Source organism: Chenopodium album, chromosome 4 (genome assembly GCF_948465745.1).
Source record: "Chenopodium album chromosome 4, dcCheAlbu1.1, whole genome shotgun sequence".
Taxonomy (NCBI): Eukaryota; Viridiplantae; Streptophyta; class Magnoliopsida; order Caryophyllales; family Amaranthaceae; genus Chenopodium; species Chenopodium album.
The window spans coordinates 53,422,866-53,446,063 of record NC_137837.1 but is presented as its reverse complement, the minus strand read 5'-3'; the positions used below and the strand labels follow the sequence as shown (position 1 = coordinate 53,446,063).

Sequence of the window (23,198 nt, the reverse complement as noted above, 5' to 3'; positions counted from 1 at the left end):
CTCACTTGTTCCTTAATCTTGTCCATCATAGTCGTGGTGACATTGATTTGTTCCATGGTGTGAACCCTAGTGGTAAGTGTTTGCACCATAGCAGCAAGCGTCTCGATGGTCTTGTTGAGGCTCTCGAGTTCTTCCTTAACGACCATTATAATGAATTCAAATTAAACAGGAGATGAAGGTGGATTCTGTGGAGATGATTGCGGTTGTTTTCTTATACGCCTCTTAGGTTTAAGAGGTTGTTGGGGTAGTGAATGGAACTGTAACAATCTACCTCTGCTTCTCAACCAAGTGTTGTGACATTGAAATAAACACATCATTAATGACTAAACTTAACCTTGACCCATCCGGAAAACAAAAGACAAGAAATTTTTCCAAAACTTTTTTTTTAGAAAAAAAAAGAATGTATGGGAGGATACCATCCGACTTACTTCAAAAAAACGGAAAAAATAACACAAGACCATCCTAAAGTACGGTTATAAATGACATGGTACATAACTCGAGAGGTGTGTGGACTCAACATGACTTGTGAATGATTAAGAGAGCTGGACATGACACTAGATCGGACATACGAACCACATAAGTACAAACAAAGGCCAAAAGAAGACTGACTGGACCCTTATCTTGGGCATTGTGTCATGGTGATCACAAATATATCGTTGGAAAGCTCTTTTCAAGCCCCATCCAACTATTCAATCATTGAACCCAGATTATGGACCAAAATAAACTAGAATAAACGTTTTTATGAAAAGGACACGAAATGAATGATTTTAAAGGTCACGAAATGAATTATATTGGGTTTAAAGGCACGAAAAGAGGAAATTAAGTTATGGTTTGGGGAAATGGGCTAGGAATTGGGTTGGTTTATGAAATGGAAATATGGATTTAAGCACAACAAGAATAAATACTCAACCCGACCAATAATGGCTCTGAAAGGTTGTTTATCATCGGGTTTGGTTTTGGGGAGACATTTTTAGGTGTCTAAAGAAGCCCCCACTTTGACTGAGTTTGTAGAAACGTCAGTTTCGAAAACGATAGTCAAAGTAGTCGATAGGGACGGAGAATGATTTAAGACGTTCTTGCGACCCTAAATCACTTTGTATACGCCAATACCCGCAGAAAAATGTTAGTTCTACAGATAAAAGAGTAAAGGGATAGAATGCTTATCTAACACCGGTGTATCGTTGGCAAATGAGCTTGGTAGCTTCCTATGCTTGAAGGAATCCACCGAATGACGTTCTGTTGAAATACTTTCCATGCATGAGGAAAGTCGACTGACGAGTTTGGTCTATGCTTGAAGAAATCTACCAGATGATACTTTCCATGGTAGAGGAAAGCCGACATATGAATTTGGCGGTTTTCTATGCTTGAAGAAATCCATCGGATAATACTTTCCATGCTTGAGGAAAGTCGACAGATGATGAGATTGCAAGTCTCTGTGTATTGAGAACCTAGCGTCGTGAAATGATGGTGGTTCGATTGTCCCGGAACTTGGGCTGTAGTTGGTTCGCTTGTCCCCGAACGTGGGCTTTAGATGGTCCGCTTGTCCCCGAACGTGGGCTGTAAATGGTCCGCTTGTCCCCGGACGTGGGCTGTAAATGGTCTGCTTGTCCCTGGACGTGGGCTGTAGATGGTCCGCTTGTCCCCGGACGTGGGCTGTAGATGGTCCGCTTGTCCCCGGACGTGGGGTGGTTGTAAATGGTCCGCTTGTCCCCGGACGTGGGTTGTAAATGGTCCGCTTGTCCCCGGACGTGGGCTGGTTGTTAATGGTCCGCTTGTCCCCTGACGTGTGCTGTAGATGGTCCGCTTGTCCCTGGACGTGGGCTGTAATTGAGACCTGCAAAATAAAATTTGTCAGGGGACTCGTATAGACAATTATTGAATTTAACAACTGACTTGACCAAGTTTGACTTGACACGACATGACATGACATGACATGAGTATGACTTGTTATTGTGTGTGTGTGTGTAGTTTGAATGTGTGTGTGCATACACAAGCAACCGAAAATGCGGAAGCAAAAATTTTCCATCATTTTTTTCATGAGACGAGTGGAGGGTACCAACTTTCTCCCGAAAAAGAAAGACGTGAAAAATGAAATTTTATTTTCGAACTTCTCGATAAAAATTTTGAAAAAGTTTTTGAACTTACCCAAAATAAAATAATGAAAAAGGGAAGAAGTTTTGAACTTCCTCCTTGAGCAAGACGAAATGAATCGTATGGATTGAATTGCTTGTCCTGAAAATAATGTATGCATGATGCATGTTCTTAGGCCAGGAGGCTAAGGACAATTACATCATGTGACACGATAGATAAATGATCTTTAGTCATGGAGCTAAGCATCATATATGGTGTAAAGAATCGATCTTTAACGTCACTTAGGTCTGGAAGCTAAGCACGTATATAGATGAAGTGATTATGAACGTTGCTTAGGTCAAAGAGCTAAGAACGATATGCTTTGTATTATTACAAATCATTGATATAGAAATGTTACTCAGCACATTATGCGATGCATGAAACAATGAACATTGCTCAGGTCAAGAAGCTAAGCAAGTATACAACGTTTCTTCTGATGAATGTTGTCTTGAAAGATGATGAAGCATGCGCGGTAGGGAAACAAGATTTCATGATAAAGGGTTTCTAATGGAAAGATGATATGGATATGTATGTGTGAAAGAAGTGTGTGAAAGTGATACTAAGGTGAGGCTGCAAAGGTTATGGTGATGGAAATGTATGTGTGAAGAGTTAAAGATGATGACTCTTTAGGCTGGGTATGATAATGTGATGTGGGTTCAAGCCCCCAAGTCTAGCTCTAAATGGGTAAGGATAAAGAGATAAGCATTGGATATTCTTTGACTCGATCATGCATATGAATGTGGTCGCACCTTGATGTAAGGTTACCTACGTATCTGTTAGGAATCAGGCTGAACGTAGCTCTAACCGAACTTTGCACAAGTGTGTGTACACCTCAAAGAGGTCTTCAAGGGTTGTAAGGTTGTTGCCCTTGATGTTTTGATGATAACACAACTCAAACAAGTGGGCTAATGTATTTTCTGAGTCGTGTAGTCTGTTTATAAGTTACAGGAATCATTCAAGGTAAAAGAACAAAAGGAGCTAAAAGTCAAAGAGATCAGCTAAAGAACTAGAGCTTCGGAGAAGAAGCTAAGGAAAGAAGACTCGAAGCAGAGACTTCTTAGAGAAGCATAAAGTCTGAAGTATTTTGCTATTTTAGATTTTATGTAAGTGAAAAATAATTAAGATTAATGCTAAGTGGAATGCGTTTGAAAAAAGGATAAGTATTGACTTCTAAAAAATAGGATAGTTTGTTTAATAAAATCTTTTGGGGTTTTATCTTTTAAGGTGATAATTTATTTTCAGAAAAAATATATCTTTTGCAAAACCAACTTCCTAAGCTTGCGCAGCTGACTGTTGATTCAGTCTTCTCCACTCACGAACATGCTACTTCCTTAAGGATCAACGTGCCCTGGTTTTTAGGACATGATTGAAAGTTTTGGAAGTGGTGTAGAGTAGTGGCGTTGATATGCAGCAGTGGTGGTGTGAGTAGTGGAAAGTGTGGCGTTTTCTCCAAGAAATATTTTCCTATAAATATCAAAGTTATTTTCTGGATAACTTCACCTTGCTCAATACTTTTATCTTTCTTTCCTGTTCATAAACGAGTCAAGAGTCGCATTCCACTTAAGTGTTTTTCTTAATTACTTTCACTAGAGTTTATCATTGATTTGTAATTTGGGAATTGGGAGTTTGAGTGAACTCTAAGAGAAGTTAGAAGAGAAAGAGAAAGAAGAGTAGCAGGTAGTGGGACTTGATGCTGGGAACTTCAAGTTCATAGAGGAACTTGAAGATTGATTCTTTAGCTTGTAATAGGTTGTTTGCCCTGTTATAGTGGAGAATCTTTCCTAAAATCCCAAGTGGTCGTGGTTTTTCCTCTTGTTAGGGGCAAGAGGTTTTCCACGTAAATTCTCTCTGTGTTCACTTTGAATTCCTGTAGCTTAGTATTTTTCAATTCCGCAAAAAGTTAGCTCAATTCTATTAAACTACAATTCACCCCCCCCCTCTTGTAGTATTCCTCTAAAGCAACAATTGGTATTAGAGCCTAACCCTCTCGAAATCAGGACACCCTCAAGAGGAGAATCTTGGCACAAGATGAATACTCATGAAAAGCTTGAAGTAGGGTACTCTACGCAACGACCTCCTATGTTCAATGGGAAATTTTATACCTATTGGAAGAACAGAATGGAGATCTTCATCAAAGCAGAGAATTATCAGGTCAGGAGAGTAATCGAAGTAGGAGACTTCAAGGTAACCAAAACCAATGCTCAAAATGAGGTAATTCCTAAACCAATGTCTAAAAATGAGAAAGAAGACTTTGATAAAATGGAAATCAATGCAATGGCTATAAAACTGCTTCATTGTGGACTTGGACCACATGAACACAATCGTGTTATGGGGTGCAAGAACGCAAAGGAAATTTGGGATCTCCTTCAAGTAACTCATGAAGGAAATAATGAAGTAAAACGTTCTAAAATCGATTTACTCATGTCTAAGTATGAACGTTTTGAGATGCAACCCAAAGAGTCTATCCAGGAAATGCTTACTAGATTCACTAACATAATTAATGAACTAGTTTCTCTTGGTAGAAAAATTTCTACTGATGAGCAGGTTAGAAAGGTGCTAAGAAGTCTTCCTCAAGACGAGCGTTGGAGAGCTAAGGTGACAGCCCTTCAGGAAACAAAGGACTTCACAACGTTCAACATTGAACAACTTGCTGGTTCCCTCATGACACATGAGCTTCATCTAGGAACCAGTAACAGTGAAGGAATCAAGAACAAAGGGCTGGCACTGAAAGCTGACCAGGAGGAATCAGAAGTGGATGAAGAAGAAGCAGCAATGCTAGTCAGGAGATTCAAGAGGATGTTCAACCGGAACGGACGGAACTCCAGAAATTTTCAAAAGAAGTATTCTAACTCCAAACCAAACTATGGATGTCACAAGTGTGGGTCAACTGACCACTTCATCAGAGACTGTCCTCAATGGGATATTGAGAAGGGGAAAGGTAAGTTCAAAGAACAAGGAAAAGAGAAATACAAGACTCCTTTCTCTAAAACCAATGTCAAGAAAGCAATGATTGCTGCTTGGGGAGACTCTGAAAGTGAGGAAGATGAAGATCAACCTGAAGAGGAAACTGCCAATCTCTTTTTAATGGTGAAGTCAGATGACATGCGTGCATACCTCAAGGAACTGGAAAAGGAGGTAAGTGAAAGTAACTTTGATAATGCTAAACTTAGATCTATATCCAAGGATGCTTTAATTGATCTTATTGTTGAAATGGAAATTAATCTGAGTGATGAATACATGCAAAGGAACGAATGTCAAAAGGTTCTACACATCTGGAAAGATCATAGTGCTTGGCTGGAAATAGCAAGAAATGACATTCAAACCAGATTTGGAGAACTACATGACAAATATCTTCTTATGTCTGAAATGCTTGAAAATGTTAAAAAGGAAAATGTCATGTTAAATGTCGAGCTTTCACAGTATAAACTTGTTAATGCTGATATTAGTTCTAGTAGTTCCTCTAATGATTTGATGCTGAAATTCAATGCTGATTTTGAAAAACTCAAGCTAGATCTTGAAAATTTAAAAATTGGCAAAGATAAACTAGAAAAGGAACTACAGGGTAGAAAGAATAGAAGGATTTATCCGAATGCTACTCCTAAATGGATCAAGGATGCTCAAGTCAAGAGAACTGAGGGACTTGGGTATGAGTCCAAAAGGAAAGGGAAACAGAAAAACTATGTAGACCTACCTAGTAGCAAAGTTTGCACTTTCTGTGGAAAAACAGGTCATTTACAATCAGATTATAGAAAGAAATTTGAACATGATAAAAGAAATGTTAAGCAAGTATTAGTAAAGAAAACTAATATCGCATCAACATCAAAGGAACCCAAGGATTCCGGGGTTCCTGAAACTGACACTTAAGTTTTCTTGCAGGTCCTAGTGAAGTGGAACAACCTATGGTACCTCGATAGTGGTTGTTCAAAGCATATGACTGGAGACAAATCAAAATTTCTTTCATTAGAGACCTATCCAGGAGGAACTGTGACTTTCGGAGACAACAAGAAAGGAGAAATCATTGCAAAAGGCAAAATTGGAAAGTCAGCCTCCCATGCAATAGAAAATGTGTTCCTGGTCGAGGGTTTGATGCACAATCTACTAAGCATATCACAATTTTGTGATAGAGGAAATTCGGTAAGCTTTACTTCTGATGAATGCCATATCTTCAATAACAGATCAGGGAAGGTTATTCTGAAAGGAACGAGAAGGGGAAATACCTATGTGGTTGACCTTACATGCTTGAGTGTTATTGAAGATGAATCTCTACTTTGGCACAAACGCTTTGGACATGCTAGCTATGCTTTAATTGATAAACTCAGGTCAAAGGACTTGGTTGTAGCACTACCCTCTATCAAGTTCCTGAATGATAAAATCTATGATGCCTGTGTAAAAGAAAAGCATGTCCGAAGCTCCTTTAGATCTAAAAGGATGGTCAGTACCACTAAGCCATTGGAACTAATTCATATGGATTTGTGTGGTCCCATGAGAGTCCAAAGTAGAAGTGGCAAGAAATATGTGTTAGTTATAGTTGATGATTATTCTAGGTTTACGTGGGTGATTTTTCTAACAAGTAAAGATGAGACCTTTGATGAATTTGTAGCATTTGCCAAACATGTGCAGAAAAAAAGTGGATTTTCAATAATCCATCTAAGATCTGACCATGGTACAGAGTTCGAAAATTCAAAATTTGATGAGTTTTGCAGGGAACAAGGTATGAACCATAATTTCTCTGCTCCTAGGACTCCTCAACAGAATGGAGTGGTTGAAAGGAAGAATCAAACTTTGGAGGATATGGCAAGAATAATGTTGATAGCAAGCTCCCTCCCAAGGAACTTTTGGGCTGAAGCTGTCAACACAGCATGCTACATAATTAACAGAGTAACCATCAGAGCCATAACTAACAAGACTCCCTATGAACTATTCAAAGGGAGGAAGCCAATATCTCTCGTCTCAGAGCCTTTGGATGCAAGTGTTTTGTTCACAATAATGGAAAAAGGAACTTGGGAAAGTTCGATGAGAGAAGTGAAGAGGCTATATTCCTTGGCTATGCCTCAAACAGCAAAGCTTATAGAGTTTACAATAAGAATTCTTTGTGTGTTAAAGAAAGCATTCATATCATATTTGATGAATCTAACTCTTTTATGAATGTACAAGAACATGATAACAATGATTTTGAAATTGGATTGATCAGAAACAGGGGTGAAGAAGAAGAAAATCCTAAGCAAACTAGAGAAGAGCAAAGAGATCCAAATGAAGAGATTGTGGAAAATCCTCAGGAAAACAATCAAGAAGCTCAAACAAATGAAGTTCAGACCAATGAAGAGCAAATCCTCTAGGATCATGAAGCTGAAGAAGAAGATAGAAATGTAGAACAGGAAACGCCTGAAATTGGAGTTCCGGCAAGAGAATTCCAGCCTAAACCTTTCAAATATCAAGGATCTCATCCCACCGATCTAATAATCAGTGATATAGGCAGAGGAACTCAGACCAGATCACAAATGAGGAACTTCTGCGCATTCAATGCATTTCTCTCCATTCTGGAACCTCGAAATCATCAGGAAGCCTTAGAAGATGCTAATTGGATTGTAGCCATGCAAGAGGAACTAAACGAGTTTGAAAGGAACAAGATCTAGCATCTTTAAGTCAAACCCAAAGAGAAGAAGGTAATTGGTCTCAAATGGGTATTCAGGAACAAGCTAGATGAATATGGAACTATTGTGAGGAACAAAGCTTGTTTAGTTGTAAAAGGCTACAAACAACAAGAAGGTATTGATTTCGAAGAAACCTTTGCTCCTGTAGCTAGATTAGAAGCTATTAGCATACTTATTGTTTTTGCTTCTTACATGGGTTTTAAACTTTACCAAATGGATGTGAAATGTGCTTTTCTAAATGGTTACTTGATGGAGGATGTATATGTAGAACAACCTCCTGGTTTTGAAAATCCAAAATTTCCTAATCATGTGTTTAAGCTTGACAAAGCCCTTTATGGTCTTAAGCAAGCCCCAAGAGCCTGGTATGAAAGGATCTCAAAGTTCCTTTTGCAAAATGATTTTAAGAGAGGAAAAGTTGACAAAACTTTGTTTTTAAAATCAAAAGGAACTGATCTTTTAGTTGTACAAATCTATGTGGATGATATTATTTTTGGTGCAACTAACGATGTCTTGTGCAAGTACTTCGCTGATCTTATGAGTGGTGAATTTGAGATGAGCATGATGGGAGAATTGAACTTCTTCCTTGGTCTACAAATCAAACAGACAGAGAAAGAAATCTCAATTCATCAACAAAAGTATATCAAGGAACTACTGAAAAGGTACAACCTTGATCAAGCAAAAACAAGTCACACACCCATGGGAACAGGCACAAGACTGGATGATGATCCAACAGGAACTAGTGTTGATCAAAAGATGTACAGAGGTATGATAGGTTCCTTATTGTATTTAACTGCTAGTAGACCTGACATTGCATTCAGTGTTGGATTATGTGCCAGGTTTCAGTCGAATCCTAAGGAATCTCACCTAACTGTTGTAAAGAGGATACTTAGATACTTGAAAGGAACTGATGAGTTGTGTATCTTTTATCCTAGAAGTGATTCTTTTGAACTAAAAGGTTTTGCAGATGCAGATTATGCAGGAGACTTAGTCAATCGAAAAAGTACATCAGGTTTGGTCCAGTTCCTAGGGCCATGCTTAGTCTCATGGGGTTCTAAGAAACAGAACACTGTAGCTTTATCTACTGCTGAAGCAGAATATGTAGCTGCTGCTGCTTGCTGCTCTCAAGTGTTGTGGATAAAACAACAACTCATAGACTTTGGTATGAAATTTGATTGTATTCCCATTTTCTGTGATAACACAAGTGTAATCTGTATCTCTAAAGATCCAGTACATCACTCTCGTGTTAAGTATATTCATATTAGACATCACTTCCTAAAGGATAATGCTGAGAAAGGCTTAATAAAATTAGAATTTTGTGAAACGACTAACCAAATTGCTGATATTTTGACTAAGTCTTTAAACAGAGAAAGACATGAGATGATGAGGATGGAGCTTGGAATGATTAAGTTGTGTTAAGGAAAAAGCCTTGATGTTCCCTCGGGTAAAATCTCCAAACTGATGTACATTTTATCTCACACAAAAATGATACGTTTGAGTACATAGATATGGCAGGTAATTTAAGCATGTATGTTCAAAGTTATGCATAAAAGAATGATAATTCTTGAAATCCTTGACTGATGGCATGAGCTATGTTGACTTGTTCCGTGCATTAATTTGTATATTCACAAGTTTATCCATTCAACAAATTTAATCGTTTTTTATAATTTTCTTTAATTTTCTTATTTTATTTTATTTTATCAAACACGGTTTATCTGATGGATACATTCAATATTCATCTTCTTTTGTTGAATTAATCCCTTTACATGAAAAATACATTTCATCTTCTAGAATTATCTTTTTATTTACCCAAGGCTATAAATGGAAGTGACGCATCATCATAATTCACCTTACCTAACATATACCCTGAAGCGACACCTCACAATTACTCCACTATAAAAGGTGATGGGAAAATCAGATAAATTTACACCGCTCAAATCAATTATATCTCTCTCTTACAAAGAGCCTCATTCATACTCACCCATGGACATCTCACCAAAAAACCAAACCCTGGCCACAGAACAAAACTCTGCTGTCAAAATCCAAGAAATTACCACAGATAAAACCTCATAAACTCTCCATCAACTTCTTCTTGAATATCCTCCATCACCAAATTCTGCAAAAATGAAAGAGGAACTTGTTCAGCAGCCCAAAGAAGAAGAGATCGAGGATTTGGGGGTTTCCTACAAGAATAAGACAGCAGCGATCAAGTGGCTTGAGGACAATGCTACTCACTTCGTATCTGGTTTGAGCCTGAACCTTCCATGGTGTAAAGCAAGTAAGTTCAATGAATTTCTAGAGTTAATTAAATTTCAAAATTGGACTTATCTGTTGAGTGCATGCTTTAATAAGCCTTTGTATGTTGCTGCCTTGAAAGACTTTCATGCATCCATTTCTTGTGAAAAAGGAAAAATTACATGCAAAGTGTTAGGAAAATCGATTAAGTTTGATGCAGAGTATTTAGGGGAGTTATTTGAAGTTCCTAATGCTGGTTATGAGTTGTATTTCAAAGGTTCTGTGCAGAAACCTCTTCCTAGCATCTCAATCGAGTCAATTGCTGAACATTTCCAAGGAAACCCTAAAGCCACCTATGTCAATCACAATAACTTTACCCCTCTCCAAAAACTGTTGTTCGAAATTGTACACAATGACATTGTTCCAAGAACCCAGAAAAGAAATTCAGCCAACAAGCTTGACTGTATCTTCATGTATTGCCTTGAACACAAAATCAAAATCAACTTCCCTTCTATCATGATTCAGCACCTAGCCCGTTGCGTACCCAGAAACTGGAAAATTGGGTATGGTAATCTCCTCACCACCATCTTTGAAAGCTTTAAAATTGACCTCACTGGTTGTGAACCCCTGCACCTACAGAACAATCAGTATATCCAGAAAACATTCCTTGAGAATAGAGGTCTGCATGTGGTTTATGGATATTTAGAAGTGTTGCCTGCAGTTTCAGAAGGAGAAGAGAAAGAAAAAGTTGAGGGGGAAGCACCTGGAGCAAAAGGTGTTGAAGGTGGAAAGCCAAAGGAGAAAAAGAGAGAGAGGGAGAAAGGGTTAGAGGTAGAAGTTCAGGAGGAGGATGTATTGGAGACAGGGGGAAGGAAGAAGAAGAGTCTGAGGTTGTCAAAGAAGAAAGAAAAAGAGCTTGAGCGTGTTCTCATTGATCCAGGGGAACAGGACGCTGGGAAAGAAGCTCAAGTTCCTACTACTCCTGTGTCTCCTAAGTCTGAACCAAAGGAAACAGGGTTTGAAGAAATTAACTCTCCATCTATGCTCAATGAAGCAGTTTCAATTGAGCTGCAGGAACTGAAGGATATGCTCAAAGATGTCATCTCCGAACTCAAGAGCAACACAGTCAGGGTGGATGCTCTAGAAAGAGAAGTGTCTGGTTGTGCAGCTGATGCAAAGTCTCTACTCCTTCAGGTTGCTCAGGCAAGGGACAAAGCAATCAAGCAGGTAGTGGAGAAGATTGCAGCCAAGCTTGATGACCTCACTGCAAAGGAAATCTGAACCTGTTCTTGTTTCCTTAGCCTATGATGATGCTACTTTTGTGTTTCTTTTGGTATTTCTGAACAATGTTTTGCTTTTGGGTCTGTAACTAAAACAAGGATTATTAGTTTTTTTTAACTTGTGGATTTGATGCACCTTTAGCCGATGTTTATCATTGGTTTTGGATGAATGTTTTATCACTATTTTGTGCATATTCTCTGCTTTGAATTTTCTTATATGCCCTCTGCCTTATCATTAGACCATGTTATGGTGCTGTGTTTGAGATAATTTTCTATATACATTATGTTTTTGATAATGCCAAAAGGGGGAAAGTATACAGGCAAACTACATACACACTTATCATCCATCTCTGCCTCAAAGTTTTGTGTCTCTCTGCTTCTCAGTAAGGTATAAAACTTGTTTCTAAAAATTCTCTTTCATCCTTAATTTTGTTTTACAGTAGTTTATTTGATCTCTTAGCTTATTTTTGCTCTAAAATGTTTGCCTTGTTTGTCATCATCAAAAAGGGGGAATATTGTTGCCCTTGATGTTTTGATGATAACACAAGTCAAACAAGTGGACTAATATATTTTGTGAGTCGTGTAGCTATTTATAAGTTACAGGAATCATTCAAGGCAAAGGAACACAAGGAGCTAAAAGTCAAAGAGATCAGCTAAAGAGTTCCTGCGAAGGAACTAGAGCTTCGGGGCAGAAGCTAAGGAAAGAAGACTCGAAGCAGAGACTTCTTAGAGAAGCATAAAGTCTGAAGTATTTTTCTATTTTAGATTTTATGTAAGTAAAAAATAATTAGGATTAATGCTAACTGGAATGCGTTTGAAAAAAGGATAAGTATTGACTTGCTAAAAAATAGGATAGTTTGTTTAAGAAAATCTTTTGTAATTTTATCTTTTAAGGTGATAATTTATTTTCGGAAAAAATATATCTTTTGCAAAACCAACTTCCTAAGCTTGCGCAACTGACTGTTGATTCAGTCTTCTCCACTCACGAACATGCTACTTCCTTAAGGCTCAACGTGCCCTGGTTTTTAGGACATGATTGAAAGTTTTGGAAGTGGTGTAGAGTAGTGGCGTTGATATGAAGCAGTGGTGGTGTGAGTAGTGGAAAGTGTGGCGTTTTCTCCAAGCAATATTTTCCTATAAATATCAAAGTTATTTTCTGGATAACTTCACCTTGCTCAATACTTTTATCTTTCTTTCCTGTTCATAAACGAGTCAAAAGTCGCATTCCACTTAAGTGTTTTTCTTAATTACTTTCACTAGTGTTTATCATTGAGTTGTAATTTGGGAATTGGGAGTTTGAGTGAACTCTAAGAGAAGTTAGAAGAGAAAGAGAGAGAAGAGAATAGAGAAGAGAATAGTAGCAGGTAGTGGGACTTGCTGCTGGGAACATCAAGTTCATAGAGGAACTTGAAGATTGATTCTTTAGCTTGTAATAGGTTGTTTTCCCTTTTATATTGGAGAATCTTTCCTAAAATCCCAAGTGGTCGTGGTTTTTCCTCTTGTTAGGGCCAAGAGGTTTTCCACGTAAAATCTCTCTATGTTCACTTTGAATTCCTGTAGCTTAGTATTTTTCAATTCCGCAAAAAGTTAGCTCAATTCTCTTAAACTACAATTCACCCCCCCCCCTCTTGTAGTATTCATCCAAAGAAACAAAGGTGGTTAAGCTGAAGGTTTAAGGAAGAAAGGGGTAAAAGGCTCAAGACCCAAGAGAAGCCCCAAGATATGCAATTGTGTATTAGACTTTGCAAGTTTTATTTTTCATATATTTTTTTGTGTTTTTCTTTTCTTTTTTTTTTATTCTTTTGAATCAATGTAGGCAATCTCACATCATGCGGCCCATCACTCACTTAGCATTCATGTTTCTCAAGCACGGTACCGAGCACTCGATGAGAGACGCAATTTGAGACGTGTTCATATCAAAGACATTGGAACACTTGCCTTTAGACATTGTTTCATTGTTGCTTTGCTGCCTTTTTTTTTTATTTTTTACTTGCTTTTTGAATGTTATACAATTACACATCTTCCAATCCCAGGGTTAAGTAAATGTGGGTTGAAGAAATGAAGGCCAAACGTTAGACGAGGCTCAAAATGGTTGATGAAGAAATGGAATGTGATTGAACGGTTAACAGGGAATGACAAGGTTGCAAAGGTGCCTCAAGTCATTGGTGTACCTTGGGTTTAGTTCGGTAATTGATTTTTTTTTTTTAGAATGAATGAATGAATGAAAAATTCTATGATCGAGATGTAAAGGAAATTTGCTCATTTTATTAATGGAAAAGGTGAACAAAACACATGAAACATATAAAAATTCAAAATGGAAAACCTATGCTAGACATGAATGGGGGAATGGAGATGAATGATAAAGAAAAAAGAATCATGAAATCTTGCACAAAGGATCTGTTGTGCGCCTTGTGTTCATTACTTCTTGTCGCCTCACTACGTGAAAAAATAAAATTGGCACCGGTTCAAACCCGGCCTAAGGCACCGGTTTGAACCGGTGCCAATGTGGGGGGTGCCAATTACCCCCCTTTTTGGCACCGGTTCAAAACCGGTGCCATAAACAGGTTTTGGCACCGGTTAACCGGTGCCAAAAATGTCCAAAATATATATATATATATATATATATATATATATATATATATATATATTGGTTTTTTTCACTTACCAATTAAATCAATCAACTGAAAAAAAATAACAATCACAACAAAAATCGAATTGGTTTCAATATATATAATCAAAAATTTACAATACATAATCAAATCCAAAATTACAATATAGATCAATTACAACTAACATATAAATAAATAAATAAAAAATTACATTATAAATCATAAAAAAAAATTATAATGTAAAAATAGAAAAATTACAATATAGATCAATTACAACTTGCATAATCTTCTGTACCTGCACTAATTAAAACAGAAAAAAAAACAATTAGTAAAAATAAGCTTAAGAATAAATAAATAAAAAATCCCAAAAATTCAAGTCAAAATAAAAATCAAAATTATCAAAAACGAAAACAAAAAACCAATTAAAAACCCAAAAATTCAAGTCAAAATTATCAATTCAGGTCGAAATAAAAATCCCAAAAATTCAAGTCGAATTAAAAATCGAAATTATCAAAATCAATATCGGAAAAAAATCAAAATCAATATCGGAAAAAAATCAAAATCGAAATTATCAAAAACGAAAAAAAAAAACCAAAATTCAAATCGAAAAAAAGAAACCAAAAATTCGAAAAAAAACAAAATCAAAATCAGAAAAAAAAAACAATTAATATTGGAACCCAAAAAACCAAAATCAAAAACAAAATCCTAGAAATCGAAACAAAATCCAAAATCAAAAATCAAAATCAATATTGAAAACCCAAAAACCAAAATCAAAAACAAAATTCCAGAAATCGGAAAAAAAAAAAAAAAAAAAAAAAAAAAAAAAAAAAAACCAAAATCAAAATTGAAACCCAGAAAACCAAAATCGAAAAAAAATCCTACAAATCGAAAAAAAAAACCAAAATCGAAAATAAAAGGCAAAATCGAAAAAAAAAACCAATTACGGCGGCCGTTGTTGTTGGTGCTCGAACTTTGTGGTGGTGGCGGCGGCTGTTGTTGTAGATCGAAGGGAGAATATGAGGGAGAGGAGATCGATGGAGATGAAAGAATAAAAAAGAACGAAGAGAGAGAGAGAAGAACGAACAGAGAGAGAGAGAGGAGATTGAAAGAAGAAAGAAGAACAAACAGAGAGAGAGGAGAGAGAGATCGATATATGGAGATTGAAAGAAGAATGAACAATGGAGATTGAAAGAACAATGGAGATTGAAAGAACAATGGAGATTGAAAGAAGAATGAACAGAGAGAGAAGGAGAGGAGAGGAAATGGGGGCGGATTACACGGTTTTAGGGTATAAATGTTTAATGCTTCGCTTTTTTTTTTTAAAGGATGAACCGGTTCAGTGGAACCGGTTCAAACCGGTGCCCTTTGTATTTTTGGCACCGGTTCGATCTGAACCGGTGCCATTTCTCTTGGTCTAAAATCCCGCTCATTTTTAGGGCGGTTTTTGGCACCGGTTTGGTTTGAACTGGTGCCATTTGGGGGTTGCCTTTTTGTATTTTTCTACTAGTGCCTGGAGGGATTTGAAGTTTGTTGGCATCAACAAGATCTTGAATAGTGTCCTTCAAATTCTAGCATTGTTCGGTAGAGTGACCCTTTCCTTGATGGAACTTGCAATGGGCGTTAGGGTTCCACTTAGCGCTCCTTTCTTCAGGTTTAGGCTCTGGAAATGGCCCAATAGGTGTGATCAAGCCTTGACCGTAAAGGCGATCAAAGGCCGCATCATAAGTCATTCCTAAAGAAGGGTAAGTTCTTTTCTTCTTGGGCAATGGAGCATCAAGAGCTAACACTTCATTGAGATCAACTTGGCTTATATTGTTGGTAGTATTTTCGTGCTTAGAAGACGAAGAAGAAGGATGGTCGTTCTTCTTTTTTTTCCAAGTGTTATTATCGTTACTGCCAGCAATCTTTATTAGATCATCCTCAATATTGATGCCAATGTCATATACAGCTTCAAAAGTGTTCAAAGGAAGAAATTTGAGATGTTGCTTGTATTAGTGGGTCAAATTTTGGATGAAGAGGCGAATCATCTCTTTTTCTTTGGGAGGATCTACCAAGAGTACAGCTGTTTCCCTCCGCCTGTTCAGATAAGCAGTGAAGCCTTCATTCTCTTTCTGTTTGAGAATGGAGAGTTCACGTTCAGAAGTTTTACTTTGAATGTTACACTTGTAACGGTTCATGAAACTGTCGGTGACATCTTGCCAAGTCGCAGTACGCTTGGCATCTAGGGAATAAAACCATTGTTTGCAAGCATGTTCCAAGTAGAGAGGGAACACCGTAGGGAAGTGTGTTACGTCCAATCCCTTATGAGTCATGGTTGCATAGAATGCCTTCAAATGGAATATTGGATTGTCAATAGGCATGAACTTTGGAATATCAGCAGTGGAGAAATTTTCAGGAAGTCTGTCCTTCACATCCAAAGGAGTGGGAGGCCGTTCCACATAAGTGAAATCCTCATAAATCCTGCTCATTTGTTCTTTTATCTTGTCCAGTGCAGCCGCAGTAACGTTGTTTTGCTCTATTGTGTTGACTCTGGTAGTGAGTGCTTGTAACATGTTAGACATTGTCTCAATGGACTTGTTAATGTTCTCAATATCTTCCTTAGTGGCCATTGGGACAAACTGAAAGTAGTTTGAAGGTGATGAGTGACGTGGAGATGGCAAAGTTCTCTTTAAACGCCTCTTAGGTTTAAGAAGTTGATGTAGTAATGACTCAAACCGTACCAATCTACCCCTGCTCCTTGACCAAGTGTTGTGAAATAAAAAAACCGCACTTAATTGTTTGACACATTGCTCAAGATAGGAAAAAAAAAGTCATTTGAAAATAGGTGAGAATAACTCCGATCCACTCATCTTTTATTATGACGGAAACGGGGATGCATGAACCTAGTATATGATCATAAACGACATGGTGTATGACTCTAGTAAAAAAAAATAAAGAAAGTGTGTGGACTATACTTGACTCGTGAGTGATTAAGTGATGTTATAAGACTCATGGTATGATCGTATGGCTAGACATGTGAATAGTAACCAAAATGACTGACGCGAGGACCAAATTAACACGGAAGACTAAAAAAAACTGACTGGACTTATTTCCTAGGCACCGTGACACGGCAAACTGTACCGTGTCATGGCACAAGTTTCCGTGACGCGGTGACCATTTCCAGTTTTTTTTGTTGGAAATCCACCGTGCCAAGGTGGAAACTACCGTGACACGGTAGACTTTCTCGTGGCACGGTGGACGCTAATGTGGCACGATATTTTTTTTTTAGTTTTCGCTAATTACTAAGTGAGTACGGTCCATTGACAATCGTTAGTCATAAAATAATCCACCATAGACAAAAAACGACCAAACATAAAACACGTAGGCACAATGATGCAAAGAATAGTTCGCAACCTAAGGTCAAGTTCTATGTTCGACTATGGTCAGGTTTATTTGGAGTCAATAGGATACTATGGTTAAGAGTTTGGACGCGTTAGCAAGGCAGCCTCCCTTGAGGGTGTATGCCAACGGGCGGCTCCGCGAGTTCGTGATGAAATCGAACTCGACTCCATGGTTTGGGTGGATTTAATAGCTCAGATGAACCCTTATTGCCATGAGCGTTTTTGGGTTGATAGAGCTTAGATCCCCCGGAGCTAAGACGCATGTAGAACACACACGTTTTTTCAGAAAAATTGAAGGAAGTTGAATGTGAGAAGGGAAAACAAGTCACCAGACTGATTTTAGGACTGCCGTGACACGGCAGATACCGCCGTGCCACGGTGCAGCCCACCATCAGACAGTGAACTGCACCGTGACACGGCAGATTCTGCCGTGGCACGACAGTTAGAAGATCTGACTGTTGCCCTGTTTTCCTTCGTACTTAATCAAGTTATTCAATTTTTCCTACGGGACAGACCTAAATGCGATGTTAAAACGACTATCCTTATGCAAAAATGCCAAATAAATCACAGGAATATTTTTCAAGAATCTTTCAAGTCTCATCCACTCATCTTAATTAAATATCAATCACTCAAATTGATAAATAACCAAGAATCCTCCCTAGTAGAGTCGCCAAATTGTAGGCATCGTTCGAAGTGCGCCTACGTTAAAGCATGAGGTGAATATGCTTGGCACTCATAAGAAGTGGGAATTGACATTACGATTAGGGACAAATCAAAGTAGGGAGCCGCCAATAAGTTTTTAAGGATCTTGTAAACCGTTCACGGATCATTTAAGGCAACCACAATTAAGGGACAACGATAGGCTACTACGATTGACCCGTGAAGGTTACACCCCATTCATAATCCATGAGATTACTAACTCCATATGGTTCAAAACCACGAAAGGAGGATCGGGGATGATGGTACGAAGTGAGTCATGGAGTCACATTCTCCCGCCCGTATTGGCCTCTACTCGATTCTTATAGTGAAAAGTGATTCCTGCGATCTCAAAGGCATGCAAACAAAATATTTAATTTGCTCCAAACTATTAAATATTAATGCAACACACATAATTCTAAAATATTTGTGATCACTTGAATTAAATAACAAGATTAAAAAGGAACCTAAACCGGTTGTCCAAATTATCTTATTAGGCGTGATTTTCAATTACATATTCCCTTTAAACATGCAATATGGTGATCATAAATAATAATAGAACAAACATTAATATTGGAAGCAATTTAACAATAATAGCGTTAGTCAAATAAAATATAAAATAACCTAATCATGATATTAGCAATATAAAAATAAGATAAGAGAAATTAAATTAATTAATTACTCACATTCCGCACGTTCCTTTAAATTGCTACATCATGAATAAACTGTTAGTAACTTCAAGTAAAATATAAATCAAATTGAAACAATTAAATTAAATAAAAATTACAGTTGATTTAGTCCAAACCCTCGGTTAGTTATACCTTTCACGCCTTGGTTTAAGTATAGAACTTTGGGTATTATATGGACTCCTTGGAGTGCTTAAAGGAAGGAATAGTGAAAGAATGGGGAGGCTAGTGTTTAGGCTAAAGAGGGAGAAGAGAATAAATTTGTGATCAAGCTTGTTGATTATTGGAAAAGGGGTGATATGACCTCTATTTATAGAGAAAAAAAGAAGAGTCGAAAAATTAAGATAAGATCCGAATTAAATCGGAATAAAACTCGATAGACTGCAGTTTTTGCGGTTTTTGTTTTTATCATATCTTTTGATCCAGATATCGGAATAAGATGAACAAGATATAGTTGGAAAGATCTTAGAGTCTAATTTCTAACCCAATTAGAATCAGATTAAAATATTTAATATAATAAAAGATATGGCCGAAATAGTGAGACAGTGTCAGTTTTGGATAGAGTTTGACATTTTATTCATATCTTTTTCGTTATAGCTCGGAATTGATATTATAATATATCATTGGAAATATAATTTCAAGGGATATCCAAAAATATAAAATTTGGATAAAAAATATGATGCACAAAAATAATATCTGTCTATCTTTGAATGTCTTCCAATTCGAATAAGATTTTTAAAAAGAAAAGTTTTATTCAATTTCAAACTCTTTAATCTTATCTTTTCAAAAAGAATAATTAAGATATTTTAGAAACTTATAGAAGCTTCTAATTAATCCTAATTTTTTTAGGAATGGTATTAAATAATTTGGACCCTCCACATGATCATTGGGTCGTAGGTAAGGCGGGCTTAGGTTCGGTTTGGGCTCAGTTTAATATTTTGACCATAACTTATTCGTTATAACTCGGATTTTGGCTTATAATATATCGTTGGAAAGATCTTTTCAAACCCCATCCAACTATTCAATCATTTAACCCAGATTATGGGCCAAAATAAACTGGAATAAACGTTTTTATAAAAAGGACACGAAATGAATGATTTTAAAGGACACGAAATGAATTATATTGGGTTTAAAGGCACAAAAAGAGGAAATTAAGTTATGGTTTGGGGAAATGGGATAGGAATTGGGTTGGTTTATGAAATGGAAATATGTATTTAAGCACTCCAAGAATAAATACTCAACCCGACCAATAATGGCTCAGAAAGGTTTTTCATCATCGGGTTTGGTTTTGGGAGACATTTTTAGGTGTCTACAATGTTCAACTATGGTCAAAATTTTTGGTGTCAAAGGGTACCATGGTTAAGAGTTTGAACGCGTTAGCAAAGCAGCCTCCCTTGAGGGTGTATGCCAAAGGGCAGCTCTACGAGTTCATGATGAAATCGAATTCAATTCCATGATTTGAGTGAATTTAATAACTCAGCTGAACCCTTATTTCCATGAGCGTTTTTGGATTTATAGAGAGCTTAAATCCCCTAGGGCTAAGACATATGTAGAACACACACGTTTTTTTCAAAAAAAAAAAACGAAGGAAGCTGAATGTGAGAAGAGAAATAAAGCCACTAGAAAGATTTCAAGATTGCCACGACACGGAAAAATGTACCATGTCACGGTGCTGAACACCACGTAACAGTGCCCAGCGCCGTGACACGTCAAGATCTACCATGGCGCGACAGTCAGGAAACCTGATTGGTGCCTTTTTTTCTTCGTTTGCAATCAGGTTATTCAATTTTTCCTACGGGACAAAACCTGAATGCGACGTTAAAACATCTATGCTTATGCAAAAATGCCAAATTAATCACAGGAATACTTTTCAAGAATCTTTCAAGTCTCATCCCCTCATCTTAATTAAATACCGATCACTCAAATCGATAAATAACCAAGAATCCTCCCCGATGGAGTCGCCAAATTGTAGGCATCGTTTGAAGTGCGCCTACGTTAAAGCATGTGTGAAAGTGGGAATTGACACACGATTAGGGACAAGGAAAGTAGGTAGCCGCCAACAAGTTTTTAAGGAACTTGTAAACCGTTCACGAATCATAAAAGGCAACCACGAATAAGGGATAACGAAGGAAACAATGATTGGCCCGTAAAGGTTACTCCCCATTCATAATCCATGAGATTACTAAATGTATATGGTTCGGAACCACGAAAGGAGGATCGAGGATGATGATACGAAGTGAGTCATGGAGTCACATTCACCCGTATTGGCCTCTACTCGATTCTTATTGTGAAAAGTGATTTATGCGATCTCAAAGGCATGCAAACAAAATATTCAATTTGCTCCAAGCTATAATTATGCTAAATTGGTTGAATATTAATGCAACACATAATTCTAAAATATTGTGATCACTTGATTTAATAATAAGATTAAAAATAAACCTAAAATGGTTGTCCAAGTTATCTTATTAGGTGTGATTTTCAATTACATATTCCCTTTAACATGCAATATGGTGATCAATAAATATAACAGAATAAACATTAATATTGGAAGCAATTCAACAATAATCCAACAATATAAAACCGTTAGAAAAATAATAGATATAAAAGGAACATGATTCCTTACTTTTTTTTTTTTTTTGGTAAATGGAATTTATTATTACCAAAAGAAGAAAATTACGACTTCCAAAAGCAAAGTTGCAACCCCAAATTACAAAAGCCTGTAAACAGGCAAAACACAAACCCAGCCTCTCCTAGACTCAGCTGCAGGACAAACCAAACAGCAGGACTAGACAAAAAGGCAAAACAGACCAAAAAAGAACCAAGAAACAAACCAAATTAAAGCATAAGTAACTGTCTGTCAGAGACAGAACATCTACAAGCTACAGAAAATACAATTTCTCTAAAAACACCAGCAGTAGTCTTGCAACTTCCTGTAAAAACCACAGCATTTCTTTGCAGCCAAATCTGATACACAGCTTTAGCAAAGCACATTCCCAACAACCTATTCTTAGGTCTAGACTTCCTGCAGATCCTTGAAATCCACTCCAATTCAGCATCAAAATGCTTGACAGCTCTAACATAGCCAAAAACTTCAAGAACCTGTTTCCAGATACTGTTACTGAAAGAGCATTCAAAGAAAAGATGTTGCACTGATTCCAAACTCTGATTACACAAAAAGCAGACAGGATTACATTGAATGTTCCAGCTCTGCAATCTATCTTTGGTAACTAGCCTATTTCTGACAGCAAGCCAGGAAATAAACACACTTCTTGGAGAAGCCATGTTATTACAGATAATCCTTCTCCAAGTCACCTTAGGGACCTGATTGGTAATGCACTAGTAAATCTTCTTAATCTTAACCTTTCCACCTTGCATAACAGGATCCCAACTGCCAATATTATCAATGATATTCCTGCATTTCAGAATTCTTTTAAGAACCCAAGAACATTTCTTGGGAGCAGGCATACCCCACCAGGGCTTCTCTTTGAAGTAATAAATGTGAACCCCATTTGACCCAAAGGCTATCAGCTTTATGAGCTAAATCCCAAAGAAGCTTAGTAATAGCAGAAAGGTTCCACTCAGGGAGAGAAATGACATTCCACCCCCCACTAACCTTAGAGAGACAGACTTGAGACTAAGAGACTAAGGATTTCTTTGAGGGATTGGATTTCCCAGTCCAAAGAAATACCCTAAATCTTGACTCAATTTCTTTTAGAATCTTCTTGGGAAGGACAAAAATTTGAGCCCAATAGGTTTGAACACCAAAAAGAACACTTTTGATCAGTTGCAACCTACCAGCATAAGAGAGAAACCTTGCAGCCCACCCATTGATTCTAGTAGTCACTTTATCAATCAAAGGTTTACACTGAGCAATTGTGAGTTTCTTTGAAGAGAGAGGAACTCCCAATTACCTAAAAGGGATAACTCCAAGAGCAATACCCACCAGAGACCTGAGATTAGCTTGATCATCCTCAGCTAACCCACTAAAATAGATCTCACTCTTATCCAGATTTGCAGAAAGCCCTGAAGCTTCAGAAAACTTGGTGAAAGCCTGGAAGAGAAGAGAGACAAAACCAGCATCTGCTCTGCAGAACATAAGCAGATCATCAGTAAACATGAGATGAGTCAGATTCATTCTTTCACACCTAGGATGATAATTAAAGTCAGGGTCCTGATTCAGCTCAAAAAGACATCTTGATAGATACTCTATCCCAATTGTAAAAAGGAAGGGGGGCATAGGGTCACCTTGTCTAAGCCCCTTCCTAGCTGGAAAAGGTTTGGCAGGGATACCATTGATCAAGATTGAAAAAGTAACAGTAGAAAGACATCTCTTAACCCAACTGGTAAACTGAGCAGGAAAACTGAGCTCAGCCATAACAGTCTCAAGAAAGCTCTATTCAACTGAATCATAAGCTTTTTTAAGGTCAATCTTGAGCATACACCTTGGGGTGATGTATTTATGAGTGTAACCCTTAATTAACTCAGTTGCAAGCAATATGTTGTCTCCTATATGCTTACCAGGAATAAACCCAGC

At 37.3% G+C, this 23,198-nt stretch overlaps 1 protein-coding gene across 1 annotated transcript; it reads left to right on the top strand.

The window, feature by feature from the left end:
- Window positions 1-4,158: 4,158 nt before the first annotated feature.
- Window positions 4,159-7,466, top strand: LOC145627921 (uncharacterized). The gene is made up of 5 exons (XM_081680263.1): window positions 4,159-4,711; window positions 4,814-5,774; window positions 6,306-6,561; window positions 6,751-7,202; window positions 7,322-7,466. Exons 1-5 carry the CDS (start codon window positions 4,159-4,161, stop codon window positions 7,464-7,466), a joined length of 2,367 nt encoding a protein of 788 aa, XP_081536389.1.
- Window positions 7,467-23,198: the final 15,732 nt, after the last annotated feature.

Bases quoted from the DNA above. Each gene is read 5' to 3' on its own strand.
- LOC145627921 (XM_081680263.1), top strand. From the start codon at position 4,159: ATGAATACTCATGAAAAGCTTGAAGTAGGGTACTCTACGCAACGACCT. The intron at 4,712-4,813 runs GTTGGAGAGCTA...AGCTTCATCTAG, and splicing joins AAGTCTTCCTCAAGACGAGC to GAACCAGTAACAGTGAAGGA. The intron at 5,775-6,305 runs GTATGAGTCCAA...CTTCAATAACAG, and splicing joins AAGAGAACTGAGGGACTTGG to ATCAGGGAAGGTTATTCTGA.